The sequence below is a fragment of the Phyllobates terribilis genome, unplaced genomic scaffold, assembly GCF_046119375.1.
Source record: "Phyllobates terribilis strain yellow unplaced genomic scaffold, ASM4611937v1 Scaffold_12__6_contigs__length_324123572, whole genome shotgun sequence".
Lineage (NCBI taxonomy): Eukaryota > Metazoa > Chordata > Amphibia > Anura > Dendrobatidae > Phyllobates > Phyllobates terribilis.
In genome coordinates this window covers 20,839,953-20,858,819 of record NW_027362772.1, presented here as the reverse complement: position 1 = coordinate 20,858,819, position 18,867 = coordinate 20,839,953, and the positions used below count along the sequence as shown (strand labels likewise).

The window sequence follows — 18,867 nt, the reverse complement described above, 5'->3', positions numbered from 1 at the left end:
GTGCAGTTATTTCTTTTGAAGGTAAGGAAATGAATATTACAGCATGACATGTTTAACAGCCGCAGTGTGTGACATTTGAACTTTGGCTTAAAAATATACCATATTGTAACATCAATGCCGGCGCCCTTGCTTGGTTCCCCTTCCTTCTCCATGCAGGGACACCAGCATACTCACTGCCACGCTGTGACCTCTTCATCTCCTGGCACGTCTTCTGTCTCCTGCTTCCTGTGCATGACGCACAGGCTTCCCAGCAGCGTGCCTAGTGCTCGTGCGCATGCGCTCCCCTTTTCTCAAAGGGGCAGTACGCACAACACCTTGAAAATGCCCCCAGGAAATAGCTGAGAGGCATCTTGTATAATAATACAACAGTCCAAAAAAAGAAGAAAAAAAATTTGGCACCAGAAACTGACTCACGCTGAAACAATAAAGCCTATTCCGGACAGGTGGATTACACTATGGTTGTGGGAACTCATGTGCTCACCATGAAAAAAGTACAATCAACATAGTCTATTAGAAATATAAAAAGGAGGCACTTGCTGTCCTCTTAAAAAATCTTTATTTCATATCCATAAAATACACAGCGGGAAAATCATGTGGAGGCTGGGCAGAGAATGGCTGTTTCGCACTGACTGCGCTTCAACAAGTCTTGTGTTGACACAGCAGCTGATAAAACTTCTGCACAGGATCCAGAGGAAGATGGATGAATAAACCACAACCAATTTAATGAACTAACAATGGGACTAATTCACATATTTCATATTTTGCTGCAATGATATTATTTAGTGGACAATCCAATAAATTCCTACATTTTTTTATAATAATTATTGTGGCATTTTCTTTGGAGTATCGCATCTGGTAAGAAGTCCTGAATAAATAAATATATGAAATATGTCTATTTAAAAGGGGGCAACTCGTATGGCCTTATAGGATTTAGAAAGCTACAAGGGCCAATACATCTGAGCAACATGGTAGTGGGGACAGGTCCAAATTTTGCACTGGGGCCCATCAGACTCTAGAGACACCACTGTTAGGCCCACTGTGCAGGACTTGGCAAAAAAGGAAAAGGCCAATTTTTTTTTAATAGCTTCTATTACAGTCCAGACCTTGTTGTTAGATCTGTCTTCATCATATAAAAGAAAAATGGACACACAGAAAATATTTTAAACTCTGGTCAATTCAAGGAGTTGATTATTGTTATACAGTAGCCACAAGATGGTTGTAGAAGTGATCATTGAGCCTTCAGAGTAGTAATCTTCATCATGTGACTGTGTATAACTATAATTCCCATCATGATAGGAGATGATTTGTTAGGGCAAGGTTTATATGATGCTAAACTTAGTTTCATATGGTTGTGGTAGACATTTTTTTGGTTATGGCCATAGAGTCTATTGGAAATCATTGATTGTTCTAGAGTTGGAATAGATACAAAGAAACGGTGCAGTTGTTCTGTTCCTTAGACAGGTGTGATGATTCAAATAAGAGATAAAAATTTGCGCGGGTCTATTGACAGAACTGGGATAAAAAACGGGGTTAAAATAGATGATTTTTGCTGTTAGGAAGAGAGAAGTATTGTTCGATCCCTGAGGAAGGAAGCCATGGATTCCGAAACGCATTGGAATTGGTCCTATTCAGCATTCGTACCATTCCGAGTCATGTGACCATCGTGTGCCACCACGTCATACAGGTTCTATAGGCCCTTGCCGGATCTCACCGAGCGCTCCACGCGCATTGACAGGAGACCGCGAGCTGCGGACGTCGCCGGCCAGGACTCTGCTCTCCCTCCTGCTACAAATTAAGTCCAATAGAAGCTTCCACCCCTGGACGTAACGAGCTTACCTCCGCAAATCAGCAGCATCATCTCTGGGACTGCAGGATAGTGACCATCTTCCTGCACGCTGCAGTATTCCGCAGCACTACTGAGGGCTCCTCCTTCAGAAGTCACCATATTCTCAGGGACATTACTCTCTTCAAGAAAAAGGGGTCCTGATGCCACAGCTACCCTCCACCACAGATGGTACCTTCAAGCTCAACAAGGGACTACTCTTAACAGTAGAGAGACGTAGAACGCGGTTTACCGGGTCCCGTTCCCTAAGCACGAGCACAAGGGGTTTGTCCTCTACAGACCCATTGCCAGAATCTATATTCCACTGGTACACACCACGACCATGGATACTGGCCACATACCCTATAAGCTCCACTGTTAGGTACCAGGCGCCAGCTAATATACTACAACAGGTATATATTACAATAGACATCACCCTGATCTGTTCATACTAGTAAGTATTGTTATTCTCGATACCTATACCTCCTACCTACCTACAGGACATAAACTATCTATTGTAAGTAAAAAAGGACAAAGGAAGCACCTTCTCCACACCCCTACCAGTACAACCTCCATAGGTAATTGCTCCCCCCTCATACCTATTGGTTGTCTAGACCGTAATCACTTCTATGGTGCCACTCTCTAACATCTTTTCCTATGTGTACATAGCTCAAAAGAGGCCCTCCTCAGGGCCTGAAAGAATTTCACCCTGACTACTTCTCTACCATATAGGTAAAAAAACACCTTACCTAATAATAGGTCCTGACATTAGTTTTATATCAACCACTAATTTTTCCCCTTTTCCTTTCTTCAATAGGAAAATCCATTCTAACCTCTGGGATCTAACTCCATCTTCTTGATTCGTATACCAGAACCACCTCCCAGGATTCCTGACAACCTACCACGAATCTACTATCTTTTAACTATCTATGCTCTACCAACGGAAGGGACGACCCATTTTAGTTGCACCTTTTTTTACGCCTTTCTACTATTTCAATTTAGAAATAAACAATATCTATGTTAGCAACCTTAGCTCTCTTTCTTTAGGTCAACCAGACCGGTGCGAACGATACTTCTCTCTTCCTAACAACAAAAATCATCTATTTTAACCCCCTTTTTTAATCTCAGTTCTGTCAATAGACCAGCGCGAATTTTTATCTATTTTTATCTATTTCTTGACACTATGTGGTGATTGTCTAAATTTGCAGCAGGACCTTTCGACCAGCCTACTAGCGCCACTACATCCTTTTAGGTGTGATGATTTCTCCATCCTTCTTTGGAAAGAGATTGTCTTTGAGGAATTTGTAGATCATTTGACAGTTTTTCTTTAGATCTCTAGAAAAGAGAAAAAAAGAATATGAGCTGTTGTCTTGCTCTGGAACGATGCACATAATGTTACTGATGTCTTCTCAGCCATGAAAAGCTCCAGACGTTCAAACTAAGGACCGGATTCATCGGGAAGAATTTTGGCGGAATTCTGGTGTAAATTGTTTTGCAAAGTCGCAAAATTTTGCCACAATTTGGAATAGCACAAAAGTTTGGCGTTTTCACCACAGTTTCTTCCAGTTGTGCCAGAATGGGGAGCATTGGTGTGAAGGAAACATGGTAGGAGTGTGACTCCATGGCTAGTCTAATTCATGACGAGCTGTGGCATTTCTTACGCTGGTGTTAGGGACTGGTTTAAGATTTCTGGTACGGTGTACGCCGCTCATCAGTCACTCCTGATTCATGAAGAAGAGTGCACCTCTTCATGAATCAGGAGTGTCTGACTCCACCATTCCCCTTCATCAAGACCAGCGAGAAAATTGCTTGACAAATTGGGACTTAGGGAGATATATGTTAAAAAGTATAGAATAGGAAATACTTTTAGTCACGATGGGACCTTTTTGCCTGTGCAGTGGAATATGTTGCAGCACAGAAGTTTATATCTGGAGATTTTTTTCTGCATTTATGTCAAATTCAATGCCAAACTGATAGAAGACATCACAGATCGATCGCCCTGGTCCACAAAAACAACATTTCTATGTATATATACAGTAGTGTTCAAAATAATAGCAGTGAGTTCAAAAACATGAGTAAAGCACAAAATCTGTCTACTAGTTTTTATTTCCAGCGTTGGGAACATTGCACACTGTTTTATAATTCAAAAATGAAGAGAAATGTATATAATTTTTAACTACTTTACAGAAAATAACAAAACATGAACATTGGGCTGTTCTAACAAATAACAGTGTCTGCATTTGTCTTTACAAACTCACAATATGTCCTCTCCCTCTTTTTTGAGGATTTAGCATTCCTGTGAATCACTAACCTAATATCTAGTTGTTACCCACAGTTTTTTAGAACTGCTTCACATCTATGTTGCATAGAGTCAACCAACTTCTGGCATCTGTCAACTGTTATTCCAGCCCAGGATACTTTGACTACATCCCACAATTTTTGGCATTTGATAGGTTTGCCTCAGAAACAGCATTTTTGATGTCCCCCACAAGTGTTCTATCGAATTGAGGTCCGGGGATTGGGTCGGCCACTCCATAGCCTCAATTTTGTTGGACTGGAACCAAGATTTTGCTCATTTACTGGTGTGTTTAGGGTCGTTTTCTTGTTGAAACACCCATTTCAAGGGCATATCCTCTTCAGGGTAAGGTAGCAAGACCTCTTCAAGTATTTTAATTTATGCAAAATGGTCCATGATCCCTGGTATGCGGTTAATAGATCCGGCACCATAGTAAGAGAAACATGCCCATATCATGATGCTTGCACCACCATGCTTCACTGTCTTCAGTGTACTGCAGAGTTTGGGGGTCATCTGACGAATTGTCTGTGGCCCTTGGACTCAAAAATAACCATTTTACTTTCATCAGTCCACAAAATGTTTCTCTATTTCTCTTTAGGCCAGTTGATGTGTTCTTTGGCAAATTGTATCCGCTTCAGTACATGTCTTTTTGTACCAGTGGGACTTTGCGGGGACGTCTTGCTAAGAGATTAGCTTCACACAGGCATCTTCTAACTGTCACAGTCCTCACAGGTAACTGGAAACTGTCTGTGATCATCCTGGAGCTGATCATTGGCTGAGCCTTTGCCATTCTGGCTATTTTTCGATCCATTCAAAAGGTAGTCTTCCGTTTTCTTCCACGTCGCTCTAGTTTTGCTTTCCATTATAAAGCATTGGAGATCATTTTAGCTGAGCAGTCTTTCATTGTCTGCACTTCTTTATAAGTTTTACCCTCTCCAATCAACTTTTTAATCAAAATATGCTGTTCTTCTTGGCAATGTCTCGAATGACCCATATTTCTCAGGCTTTCAAGGAGAAATGCATGTATAACATGTGCTGGCTTCACTCTTAAATAAGGGCCACCTGATTCACACCTGTTTCTTCACAGAATGATCGACCTCACTAATTGAACTCCACACTGCTATTATTTTGAACACATCCCCGTACAATTAATTATTCAAATACACAGACTTAAAAACCTGCAGATCATGAATGCGGAGTCTGGTAGTTTTCTTAGAATCTACTGCACCAACTGGTAAATTGTTTGACATGTGGCAATATAATCTATACAAAAATGGATTCATCTGGTTAGTCATATTGGACTGCTAGTATTTTGAACACTACTGTAAATGTATACCACATGTCCCACCATCCTATAGTCTAATTGATAATCCTGCAATGTAAGTGGCCTGATGAATGAGCGTTGTAAGAATTTTACTGCAATACTTACTGCAAAGTTTTAATATAAGTATTAAAATGACCCAATCTGAAATATATGTCACCAATCATTGTTAATATAGGAGTTTCTGCAAAAAAAATTAAGCTCAGTTATGATTATCATTTAATATTGTAATTCAGTTATACCAATTGCAAGATCAAGCTCAAATGTTGTGCAAAACATAACTAATAAACTTACCGAAATAGTGATACATCACAAGAGATAAGAAAAGGCCTGTAAGGAAGAAAGATAAAATAATTGATAAAATGCCATCTCCCTCGTTATCCTGATGCAGTCTGTAACCTCGGCAGCATCCTGTCCTCTACCAGACTTCTCCAGTCATGAGAAGCGATACATCGACGACTACTTTTATTGTAGCTGATATGTAACTATTATTTTGGTAGCAAAAGGCAAAGATACAGTCACTCTCGCTTACTTCTGGGGAGTCAGAAGTCCTGGACAGAAGCAAAACTTGGGAAGTGTAAAGAGTGGCGAGCACCCCCCAAAAAATAAATGTGAGCATTCAAAGTGCGGAGTTTAATAGTCACAACTCTCGGCAGTGAGTAATGAGCCGAACATCTTACTGGACATAAGCAAATTGATTCGATACAAATCGAACTTGTAGAACATTTCTGGGAATTTTCAGAGCTCAATTTTGGCCCCTTCACAAGACTGAGCACAAAAGGCTACATTTTTTATTTATTTATTTTTTAAATTCACGATTACTATTTTATTTACCGTCATCTTCACTTTATGTGAAAATGAGGATTGCATGGACATTGAGTGTTGTGAATTCCCGGGCGTGAGCTGGTGTACAGCATTTCATAGTTCACCTACATCAAATATTTGGAACTGCAATGATGCAAAATGCAACTGATCATCAGGGGACTTTTTTTTTACGTTATTACTAGTGTTGAGCGATACCTTCCGATATCAGGAAATATCGTATCGGATTGGATCGGACCGATACTCAAAAAGAATCGGATATCGCCGATTCCGATACAGGAAACCAATGCAAGTCAATGGGACACAAATATCGGAATGAAAATAAACCCTTTCTTTCCTTGTAGGTTAATTCTACACGAAGTAAAACAACTAAGAATAATGTAGAATGTATTATGCGAAAAGCCGGCAATTCATCAGCGCATACACCGGTACCCGACAATTTACAACAGAAAGAATAGAGCTTCACACATAGATTAGATAGATAGAAACATGTCAGTCACATATATATGAAGTACAGTGACAGTGTTGCTTACTGTACTTGTCATTTAGTGTAAAGGATTTCTTTTAAAAAATAATAGTGTTTTCGTGCACTGTCTCTTTAAGAAAGCCGGCCGGCAATTCAGCATCTGTACCCGACAATTTAGAATAGAAGGAATAGAGAATCATACATAGATTAGATAGATAGAAACATGTCAGTCACATATATATGAAGTGCAGTGATAGTGTTGATTACTGTACTTGTCATTTAGTGTTAAAATAAAGGATTTATTTAAAAAAAAAATTGGCGTGGGGTTCCCCTTAATTTTAGTCTCTAGCGGAGGTTAAGCAGACAGCTGGGGCAGATGTTTGAAGCCTGGGAAGGGGGTAATACCCACGGAGCTTCCCAGGCTACTAATATCAGCCCCCAGCTGAATACATAGCCTTTACTAGCTATTAAAATGGGGGACCCCCAAAAAAATGACGTGGGGTCCCCCCTAATCTAATAGCTAGCAAAGGCTAGGCAGACAGCTGGGGGCTGATATTAATAACCCAGGAAGGGAGCCATGAATATTGGCCCCCTCCCAGGCTAGAAACACCAGCCGTCAGCCGCCCCAGAAATGGCGCATCCATAGGATGCGCCAATTCTGGCACTTAGCCTCGCTCTTCCCACTGCCCTGTAGCGGTGGCAGTGGGGTAATAGGGCTGGGGTTGATGTCAGCTTATAATGCCAGCTGACATCAAGCCCAGGTTAGTAATGGAGAGGCGTCTATAAGACACCCCCATTACTAACCCCATAGTGAAAGTTAAAAAAAAAACACAAACACCCAGAATAAAGTCCTTTAATTGAAATAAAGACACAATTCTTTATTGTTCTAAATTAAACCATACTTACCGTCACGCCCATTCCAGCTGAAGCCAATGATCTCCTGCAATAAAAGAAAAATAATAAAGCAACCTCATCCTTACCTTTCCATGGTTCCCACGATGGCTCCAGCTCTGCTACATCGAGATGACAGGCTGGACCGCAGCAGAACGCTGCCATCCAGCCTGTCATCCCGCGGACACTGAGAAGCGCAGGCATGCTTGCGCTCTTCAGTGTCTCTCTGTGACGGCATCCAGATGAGCCGACAATGAACTCAGCTCACCTCATGCACGTCACTGACAGCGTGGGATAATTCTCCTGCACTCAGCGCTTCAGCGTGAGAATTTTCCCATGCTGTCAGTGACGTGCATGAGGTGAGCTGAGTTCATTGGACATGAACTCGGCTCATCTGGATGCCGTCACAGAGAGACACTGAGGAGCGCAAGCAAGCCTGCGCTTCTCAGTGTCCGCGGGATGACAGGCTGGATGGCAGCGTTCTGCTGCGGTCCAACCTGTCATCTCGATGTAGCAGAGCTGAAGCTGTCGTGGGATCCATGGGAAGGTAAGGATGATGTTGGTTTATTATTTTTCTTTTATTGCAGGAGATCGTTGGCTTCAGCTGGAATGGGCGTGATGGTAAGTATAGTTTAATTTAGAACAATAAAGAATTGTGTGTTTATTTCAATTAAAGGACTTTATTCTGGGTGTTGTGTTTTTTTTAAATACTTTACTAGAAATTCATGGTGGTCATGTCTAATATTGGCGTGACCCCATGAATTTCGGGCTTAGGGCCAGCTGATAATACCAAGCTGGCCTTAACCCCTTTATTACCCAGTGAGCCACCGCACCAGGGCCCCCGATGAGTTGGGTACAGAGCCAGAAGATGGCGCTTCTATGAACGCGCCATTTTCCGGGGCGGCTGCGGACTGCAATTTGCAGCGGATGGGGCCCAGAAAGCTTGGGCCTCCCTGCGCTGCGGATTCCAGCCCTCAGCTGCCTAGTTGTACCTGGCTGGACACAAAAATAGGGTGAAGCTCCACATATTTTTTTTTTAAATATTTCATGAAATTCATGAAATAATTAAGAAAAAAAGCGCTTCCCTATATTGTTGTGTCCGGCCAGGTACAAATAGGCAGCTGGTGGTTGGGGGCAGCCCGTTCCTGCCTGCTGTACCTGGCTGGACACAAATATAGGGCGAAGCCCCACATCAATTTTTTTTAATTATTTCATGAATTTCCTGAAATAATTTAAAAAAAATTGACGTGGGGCTTCGCACAATATTTGTGTCCAGCCAGGTACAGCAGGCAGGAACGGGCTGCCCCCAACCACCAGCTGCCTATTTGTACCTGGTTGGACACAACAATATAGGGAAGCCCTTTTTTTCTTTATTATTTCATGAATTTCATGAAATAATTTAAAAAAAATATATGTGGGGCTTCTCCCTATTTTTGTGTCTAGCCAGGTACAACTAGGCAGCTGGGGGATGGAATCTGCAGCACAGGGAGACCCAAGCTTTCTGGGCCCCCCCCCGCTGCAAATTGCAGTCCGCAGCCACCCCGGAAAATGGCGCGTTCATAGAAGCTGGATGCTGTACCTGGCTGGCATACAAAAATATGGCAAAGCCCACGTCAAAATTTTTGGGAAAAATTAATTAAAAAATAAATAATAATTTAGGGACTGCATCTTTATTAACTCCACAAATGTCATTTAGTGTTAAAATAAAGGATTTATTTAAAAAAAAAAATTGGCGTGGGATCCCACATAATTTTAGTCTCTAGCGGAGGTTAAGCAGACGGCTGGGGCAGATGTTTGAAGCCTGGGAAGGGGGTAATACCCACGGAGCTTCCCAGACTACTAATATCAGCCCCCAGCTGAATACCTAGCCTTTACTAGCTATTAAAATGGGGGACCCCCCCAAAAAAATGACGTGGGGTCCCCCCTATTTTAATAGCTAGCAAAGGCTAGGCAGACAGCTGGGGGCTGATATTAATAGCCCAGGAAGGGTGCCATGAATATTGGCCCCCTCCCAGGCTAGAAACACCAGCCATCAGCCGCCCCAGAAATGGCGCATCCATAGGATGCGCCAACTCTGGCACTTAGCCTCGCTCTTCCCACTGCCCTGGTGCGGTGGCAGGGGGTAATAGGGCTGGGGTTCATGTCAGCGCCAGCTGCCATGAAGCCCAGGTTAGTAATGATGGGCGTCTATAAGACACCCCCATTACTAACCTACAAAGTGTTAAAAAGAAAAAAAACACACTACATCCAGAAAAAAAATAATTTATTTGAAATAAACCACACCATTTTATTTAATTCTTAGTTTACTAAAAAAAATAGTTACCTGTCCACGTTCCTGCGCTGATCTCCCATGCACAGCTGTCACATCTGGAGATGTGACAGCTGTCATGGCTGCTGTAAGCTCACACTGCCGGGAACACGTCCGCTCCCGGCAGCGGGAGCCCCTGACTGAGGTCACCGGAGTGCATTCAGTCAGCGCAGCTCCGGAGACCTCCTTTACCGCACTGCTGTACCGTGGGAATTTCTCACGATACAGCAGGGCCGTAAAGCAGCTAACCGGAGCAGCGCTGCCTGAACTCCGGTGAACCCGCTTATGCAATGACGGGGCTGCTTTACGGCCCCGTCATTCTAGCGGCGGCGGCGGTTCAGAGCGGTCACATTCTATGTGGCTGCTCTGAACTGGAGATCTTCGTGGGACACTCGTGGACTACTACGGAGGGGTAAGGATAAGGTTGTGGTTTATTATTTTATATTTTATTACAGGAGATCGATGGCTTCGGGGAATTAGGTGTCTAGGTGAGTATAGGTGTAGTTTTTTATTTTTTACTTTATTTTAGGTGGCGATCGGCGGGGACAGGTAATGTATGAACTAATTTATTGTAGGTAACCACTGGCCACCAATGACATGTATTTAACATTTATTAGGGACACAGTAGGGCAATTTAAATAGCAGGATCAGGCTGATGGGAACTACTGCTCCCATCGAGCTGATCCTGCTGGCATGAGTGGACGGGGGACAGACATAGGCCGATGGGAGTAGTAGTGTCACATCGGCCTATGTCTGCCTGCACGCACACACCCGTAGACATCGCACAGACACCGCACACACCTGCACACACCCACAGACACCGCACACACCCGCAGACATCGCACAGACACCGCACACACCCGCAGACATCGCACAGACACCGCACACACTCGCAGACATCGCACAGACACCGCACACACTCGCAGACATCGCACAGACACCGCACACACTCGCAGACATCGCACAGACACCGCACACACCCGCAGACATCGCACAGACACCCGCACATACCAATCATGACGGGTCTGGGAGGTGAGGCTGACCTGTGCGGCCGTGGGAAAGTTCATGTGAGTTCATGCAATGCAGTCAAGCATGAACTCACATGAACCCTCTGAGGGCACCGCAGCTACTTCAAATGAACAGCTGATCGGCATCACCTGATACCTCAGCTGTTCATTTGAAATAACCGGCGGGAAAGCGCAGCACAGAACGGGAAAGCCGGCGGTGAAGTCTTTTCACTGCCGGCTTCCCCGCCCGGGTCCTTCGCTCCCCACTCCTTGGTGCTGTACTCCCCGCCCGGTCCTAACTTACGATCGGGATGGGAGGTGGCGAGGGGAGCGGAGGATCGGGGTGGGAGGCTGCGGGGAAGCAGTATGGGGCTGTGTGATTGTTTAAAAGCCGGCGGCTTTTTACCGCGCGCCGGCTTTTAAACAATCAGGAGAATTCTCTCACGCTGGGATGGCATTCTGATGACAGGCTGGATCACAGCTGAGCGCTGCCATCCAGCTTGTCATCCTTCAGAGACACTGCAGAGCGCAGGCATTATGGGAATTTCCGATTCCGGTATTCGATATTGTAAAAGTATCGGAATTAAGTATCGGAATTCCGATACCGCGAATATCGGCCGATACCCGATATTTCAGTATCGGAATGCTCAACACTGGTTATTACATGTATTTTGACAACAATAAGGATGTAAAACTTCACTTACCTATAAGGGCTCTTTTAAACATCTTCAGCCATACTATAAAGAAATATTGAGATACAATTAATTTAACGCCTTTGATATTCACCAGCTACAAAATTTAAAAAAAAATATTGTATTTGATGGAAGAGTGTGGATAGCAAATAGTAAAAGGATCCAGGATTTGTGGGATTTAAAGGACTAAGGCTATGTGCCCACGTAACATATTTGATGCGGAGCGTTTTTGCCTCTCTCTGGCAGAAAAAAACGCATGCAGATTTACATGCGTTTTTTCTGCCAGAGAGAAGCGTTTTTACATGCGTTTTCACATGCGTTTTTTCAAGCAGTTTTCCAAGCGATTTTGAGCATCACTTGGAAAGTGCTTGACAAGTTGGTCACACTAAATAAATCCATGCAACCGGCAACCGGCATGGATTTATATAGTGTGACCAAGTAATAGTTAAAAAAAAAGAATAAGAATGGTAAAAAATAAAAAAGATTATACTCACCTTCCGGTGTCTTCCCGGTGTCATCTCTGCTGTATCTGGTCTCTTGCATTGCTTGCGGTGGTGTGAAGGACCTGCGGTGACGTCATTGAGTCATGTGATGGGTCCGCACATTAGAACGCGCCAATTACGCAAGTACAGATGCAGTCTTGCGGAATTGGCGCATTCTAAATGCAAGTCAATGCCGGCGATTACGCTGCATGTCCGCAAAATTAATGGACATGCTGCGTATTTTTGAGCGCAGCATAAACTCTGCGGTAAAAATCAAACCTTATCATTACTGCCCTATACATAGATGACTCATTATCTGTATGTACATCTAATTAGGTTTTAACCAATTAAGGGGTCAATATTGTTCTATTGCTGTACAGCAACTCATAGTCTTGATTTTTTAGATAATTTAGTATCATTGAGATATCCAATTATATGTCAGTAGGATCTCCCCAAAAGGTATCCTGTTTGGTTTGGTATTTCCATCTATTTTTGTCTTTTTTATACTGACTTATGACTTCTCCCATGGCCCAACAATGATGTCTTTAAGTCGATGAGAGCAGGTGCTCAGTCACTAGGATGTATAAGAGAGGGGACAGAGGACATCCCTGCCTTGTCCCATTGGTGATTATGAAAGGTGATGAAAATGTTCAATTTATCTTCAGCCTAGGTGATGTATTGCGATATAGGGCCGTGATTTTGGCTATAAAAGGGTCCCCTAGACCCCTACCCCAAGCTTTTTAAGAGAATAATATATGGCGTGCCAGGAGACTCTATGGAATGCTTTCTCAGCATCCAACGAGAGTATCTAATTACAAATTTTTAACTGCATCTAGCCCAGGAAATACTTTGTGCCTAGTAGCAGTATCTGCTAGTCAGCGGATTATCCCAGCTGTTAAGCAAGCTACACCACCTGTAGTTTGGACACTTAATTTTTTCAAAGGAAATAGTTTGTGCCCCCGGGACACTCAGTGAAGAGCATCGGGGAGGCACCCCAAGGCATAGGGGCTGGGACTGGCGGTAGGACGCCTTGCGGTGGACCGCCGAGCTCGATCCTTATAAAAGCTTTTTAACTGCAGCAGCTTTAGTCGACGCTACTGGAGCTGGAATTACGCGGCTGCTGGCATGAGACTTGCCCTTCAATAGATCCTTGTAAAAGGATTTAAAGTGTATTCATTCAAATTAGAGAGACAATTTAAATTAAAAAGATTAGACCTGCCTCCACCGCAGGGGGGCTCGCTCGACCCACCAGCGGACAGGCACCAGTATTGGGAGAGGGGGGCTGGCCGTCAGGGTCCACCGCGGCTCTGGCACAAACCCAGCGACACGGAGGTCGCATGGGCAGGAACGGACTGGCTGTGTCGGCTTCGCACTTTTTTGGTTTTAGAAGGGCATGACATGCCTATATCTGTGTCTCCCCCTCCTTTTACTCCTCCACCTCTTTTCTTTTCGCATGACTATATGTACTTGTCACTTTTCCATGTGTTAGTTGTGTCTTCTGAGCAGTTTGTCAGCTTTTGGACACCTTTGAAGGTGTTTTCTATGTGTTTCTATGTGTTTTTGTTTGCCTGCCATTGGTTTTAACGGTGTTCGAAGGTGTTCAACGAACAGTTCGACGAACAGTTCGGCGAACATACGGGTGTTCGACGAACCAAACCGAACTCAAACACTACGGGGGTGGCTCAACACTAATTGTGAGCTTTGTTTAAGTAAAGAAAAAAAAAAAGGTCAGGTACGCCTGTTTAGCTTGTTTACGCTCTGCAGGAGTATTTCTTTCTGGGAGTACTACTTTGCAAGAAAATTTGATTGAATTTCAGGTATTTGTGGATTGTGGTTCAACACTTAATGTGATTGATAAGGGTTGTTTGGAAAATATTAAATTGAAATCTAAACCTTTGTCATCGCCTATTTCTGTGATTGCTATTGATAACACTCCCTTGAAATGTATTACTCACAAGGTTGCTGCATTTCCCCTCACTATCAATGGAGTTCACCAAGAAATTTTGGACTTGGTTGTTTTGGATAATTTGCCCTCTCCAGTTGTTCTAGGATTGCCTTGGTTAAAACTGCACAATCCTTTACTGGACTGGTCTACTAATGTGATTAAGTCTTGGATTCCGAAGTGCTATGATAAATGTTGTAATGGTCGCATTGCGGCTGTGGAAAAAAGGGAATTACCTCTACCTATTCAAGATTTTTGGAGGGTTTTTTCGGAGTAGGAGTCGCAAGTTTTACCTCCTCATAGGGATTATGATTGCGCCATTGAGTTTGCTCCTGCAGCTACTCTTCCCAAGAGTCGCTTGTTTAATCTGACTATCCCTGAAAGAAAGGCCTTGGAGGAATACATACAGACTAGCCTGGCTGCTGGTCACATTAGACCTTCTAAGTCGCCTGTGGCAGTTGGATTTTTCTTTATTAAAAAAAAGGACGGGGGTTTACGTCCATGTCTGGATTTTCTTGAAATTAATAAGATTACCATACGCAATTCCTACCCATTGCCGTTAATTTCTGACTTGTATAACCAGTTGGCGGGGGCCAAGTGGTTCTCTAAAATTGATCTCCGGGGGGCATTCAATTTGTTACAAGTGAAGGAGGGTGATGAATGGAAAACTGCTTTTACCACTCCGGTAGGTCATTTTGAGAATCTGGTGATGCCTTTTGGTCTTACCAATGCACCGGCATTTTTTCAGAACCTTATTAATGACATCCTGAGACCTTTGATTGGTAAGAATGTGGTTGTGTATTTGGATGACATTTTGATTTATCCACCAGATTTAGAGTCCCATTGGCAGAGTGTACGTGAAGTTTTGCAGTTATTGAGTGATAATTCACTCTTTGCTAAGCTGGAGAAATGTGAGTTCGCTGTACAGAGAATTAGTTTTTTGGGCTACATTATCTCCAGTGAAGGTTTTGAGATGGACCCGGTGAAGGTTCAGGCTGTGCAGGAATGGCCTAGGCCTATTGGTTTGAAATCTATACAGAGATTTTGGGGTTTTGCCAATTATTACAGGAAATTCATTAAGAATTTTTCTATAATTGTTAAACCTCTGACTGATCTCACCAGGAAAGATGCGAATACGGTCCCGTGGACTACTGAGGCCATTGAAGAGTTTCAGTATCTCAAAGAGAGGTTCAGTTCTGCCCCTATTCTTATGCAGCCTGATGAGACCAAGCCTTTTTTGGTCGAGGTCGATGCTTCATCGGTGGGGGTCGGAGTAGTTTTGTCTCAGGAGAACAAGGGTGGAGTACATCCTTGTGCCTTCTTTTCGAAATTTTTTTCGGAAATCGAACTGAATTATTATGTTGGAAATCGGGAGTGGCTGGCTATTAAACTCGCGTTTGAACATTGGCATCATTTTTTGGAAGGTGCTAGACTTCCTATTCAGGTTTTCACAGATCATAAGAATTTGATCTATCTGGATGCTGCCAAGCGCTTGAATGCCCGTCAAGCTAGGTGGGCACTTTTTTTTCTCGGTTTCATTTTTCTGTTACCTATATCCCTGGTACTAAGAATGTTAAAGCCGATGCTTTAACTCGCAGCTTCTCTCCTACGGTCGGTGCCGAGGAGGAGGAGAGCATTTTACAGAAAGGAGTTGTGGTGGCGGCATTGGACTCCGTTTTGGAGAATGGGATCCTGAAAACTCAAGATGAGGCTCCATCTAACACTCCAAATGGGAGGTTGTTCGTGCCTAGAGCCTTTAGGAGAGATTTGTTTGTGGAGTGTCATGAGTCTCGGTTGGCAGGTGATCCAGGAATTTCGGAGACTAAGAGACTTATCAGTCGCAGTTTTTGGTGGCCTGGATGGCAGAAGGATGTCATCAAGTGGGTGCGTCAGTGTACTGTGTGTGCTAGTTCAAATGCTTCACATACTCCTCCTGCGGGGTTGCTTTGCCCTCTGGAGGTTCCTAGTGCACCTTGGACTCATCTCACAATGGATTTTATTACTGATCTTCCTGTGTCCGAGGGTTTTACTGTCATCTGGGTGGTTGTGGACCGTTTTAGTAAGATGTGTCATTTGGTTCCATTCATTAAGTTGCCCTGCGCCAAGACACTCGCTAAGGAGTTTATTAAGGAGATTGTCAAGCTCCATGGCGTTCCCACGGATATTGTTTCTGATAGAGGACCTCAGTTTGTGGCTCGCTTTTGGCATGCCTTTTGTGACAGGTTGGGAGTCCATTTGTCATTTTCGTCTGGGTATCACCCTGAGTCTAATGGACAGACTGAAAGAAAGAACCAGGATGTTGAACAGTTTTTGCATTGTTTGTGGCGGACAATCAAGAGTTGTGGTCTAAGTTTCTGCCTCTTGCAGAATTTGCTCTTAACAATCATACATCCTCCTCTGCTGGGTATTCTCCTTTTTTTTGTTGTACTGGGAGACATCCGTCTTTTGGTTCTTTCTACAAATTGGGGTCGGCGGTGCTGGAGGAGGAGAATTTTTACGCTGATTTGGAGAGAGTTTGGACTAATGTACGTTGCAACCTTCCAGAGACTAACAAGAAGTCCTAGAAGTATTTTGACAGGAAATGTAAGGAGGTTTTGTTTACTGTGGTTGACATGGTTTGGTTGTCCTCGAAGAACCTGTGGTTGAGGATTCCCTCTAAAAAACTGGGTCCTAAGTAGAGATGAGCGTTGTTCGACTCGCACTGTTCGCCAATCTCAAATTCCAGCTGTTTTGGGCGGTGTTCGAGCCGTTCGGCGAACACGAACAATTTGAGAAAAATTCGGCTGTTCGAGGTTATGTTCGATAACTGTTCGTGCACCAAAATCATAACTGGATTTTTTCTCAGTAATGATGAAAATTAATGTTAATACGCAGTTTGAGTGTACAGTGGGGTGGGGGGAGGGGCAGGGGATGGATCTCTGCAGGAATAATGAAGATCTCCATTTTTTTTTCTCTTTCCCGCATTTACAGTGGGGAGGTGCAATCTGTCAGCCTATCAGCAGCGCACACACGGAGCGAAGTGCTTTTTTTCACACAAGCAAGGGCATGTGTCATTGGCAGTGTATGTCACATGTCCTTGCCCTATAAGACCAAGCCATTTTCCCCGTCGCCACCATTTTCTCACTGCTGCAGCTGCGTGTTAGACGGCACCGCTGTTGCTGTGTGCGCTATACCTTGTTAATTTCAAGCCAATTTTCGCACAAATCTACAGATAGCTTGGGAGTAGGGAATAGTTGTGATTGCAGTCCTTTTAAGGACTAGGTTACAGCATTTCCTACGACTTTTATCAAGCAGGTCTGTGCTCTTAAATAGATAGATTGTGGGAGTAAAGACTAATTGTAATTGCAGTCCTTTTCAGGACTAGGTTACATCAGTTCCTATCAGTTTTTGCCAGGCAGGTCTGTGCCAGTGCTGTGCAAGTTTTTTTCACAGCATTTGGCTGAATCTAGGAAAGCTAATCCTTTTTGGCCTATTGCAGAGTGTGTTAGTCAGTGGAGTAGCCTATCTGTGTTGCAAGATATAACACCTGTGTATAGAATACCAATTTTTTTACTGCACCTAGTGAAGTAAAATCTTTTGGGCATAGCATCATTCTATTAGTCCATCTATACTGACCTCCATCAGGTTGCAAATTGAATATAATTTTTTTCTGCATCTAGCTCTGAAAAAATATTTGGGCTTCTAGCAGTGTGTGGGACTTTCTCTATTAGTCCATCTATACTGACCTCCATCAGGTTGCAAACGGAATATATTTTTTTTCTGCATCGACCTCTGAAAAAATATTTGGCCTTCTAGCTGTGTGTGGGACTTGTTCTATTAGTCCATCTATACTGACCTCCATCAGGTTGCAAATTCAAAATAATTTTTTTCTGCATCTAACCCAGCCAATAGTTTTGGCCTAATACCACAGTTTGGCCACTCAGCTCTGCTCGGTTACCATCCATTGTTTTTTTGTGCAAACAACTCCAGAGTTGTGAATTAGTTAACCACCAAAATGAGTGGAAAAAGGCCTGCTGCTGGTGGAAAGGGGAATAGGCGTGTTGGGAAGGGGAAAAAAGGTTGTGTCCGTGGGGTAGGTGTTAAAGCAACAGTAACATCTGCAGAAGAAAGACCATCTTCCAGCCAAACTAAAATGTCTACTTCTTTTAGTGGACAATGTGATAAGATACCTTTCTTACGGCCACGCCAATCGCTACAAATTCCAGATGAGGCACAAAAACAGCAGGTGCTTCAACGGATATCAAGTGCTCCTTTAAGTGGGCTCTCCTCCACATCAACTTCAACATCACAAATACTCCAGACCTCAAAGGTGTCACCCCAATCGCACTTGCTTCCTCACAGCTCCCAAATCTCCAGCTGCCCGTCTGAGTATGAGGTAGAACAGATGGTTGAGTCTGCAGAGCTGTTTACTCATACTATAGCCTGGGAATCAGAGGTCGACTCCAGCGCTTCTGTGAATCCAGACGAGGAAATGATCTGCACTGATGCCCAGAATCTTTATGAGTCGGATCCAGGACCAGACGCAGAAGGTTCTGACCATAATGTAGACCCTCATTCCCAAACTGTAACTCCTGTTGGTGGAGACAATGAGGAAGACGATGATGAGACTCAAATACCTGATTGGAGCGACAACTTTAGTTTTTTGTCAGGGCAGGAACAGGTTGGCTCTGAGGACGACGGGTGTGATAACGCACAGGGTGATGATGATGAGGTTGGAGATCCCACTTACTGTCAACCCACAGTCAGCCAAGAGATGAGGTCAGCAGAGGAGGTGGAGGAAGATGCTAGTGACGACGAGGTCAGGTTGTGCCTTCCTGG

General features: G+C 43.7%; 1 protein-coding gene across 2 annotated transcripts in view; it reads right to left on the bottom strand.

Annotated features, from left to right (window-relative positions):
• Window positions 1–574: 574 nt before the first annotated feature.
• LOC141171951 (uncharacterized) overlaps window positions 575–18,867 on the bottom strand; it is a 34,657-nt gene continuing 16,364 nt past the window's right edge. The window contains exons 14-17 of one of the 2 annotated variants that reach the window (XM_073655674.1): window positions 11,638–11,670; window positions 5,734–5,769; window positions 5,548–5,623; window positions 575–3,157 (exon numbers count right to left, since the gene is read on the bottom strand). In XM_073655674.1, the coding sequence (XP_073511775.1) occupies window positions 3,061–3,157; window positions 5,548–5,623; window positions 5,734–5,769; window positions 11,638–11,670 (242 nt within the window). In that variant the 3' untranslated portion in view covers window positions 575–3,060. The remainder of the gene's footprint in view (window positions 3,158–5,547; window positions 5,624–5,733; window positions 5,770–11,637; window positions 11,671–18,867) is intronic. The other variant, XM_073655675.1, reaches the window with a different exon arrangement.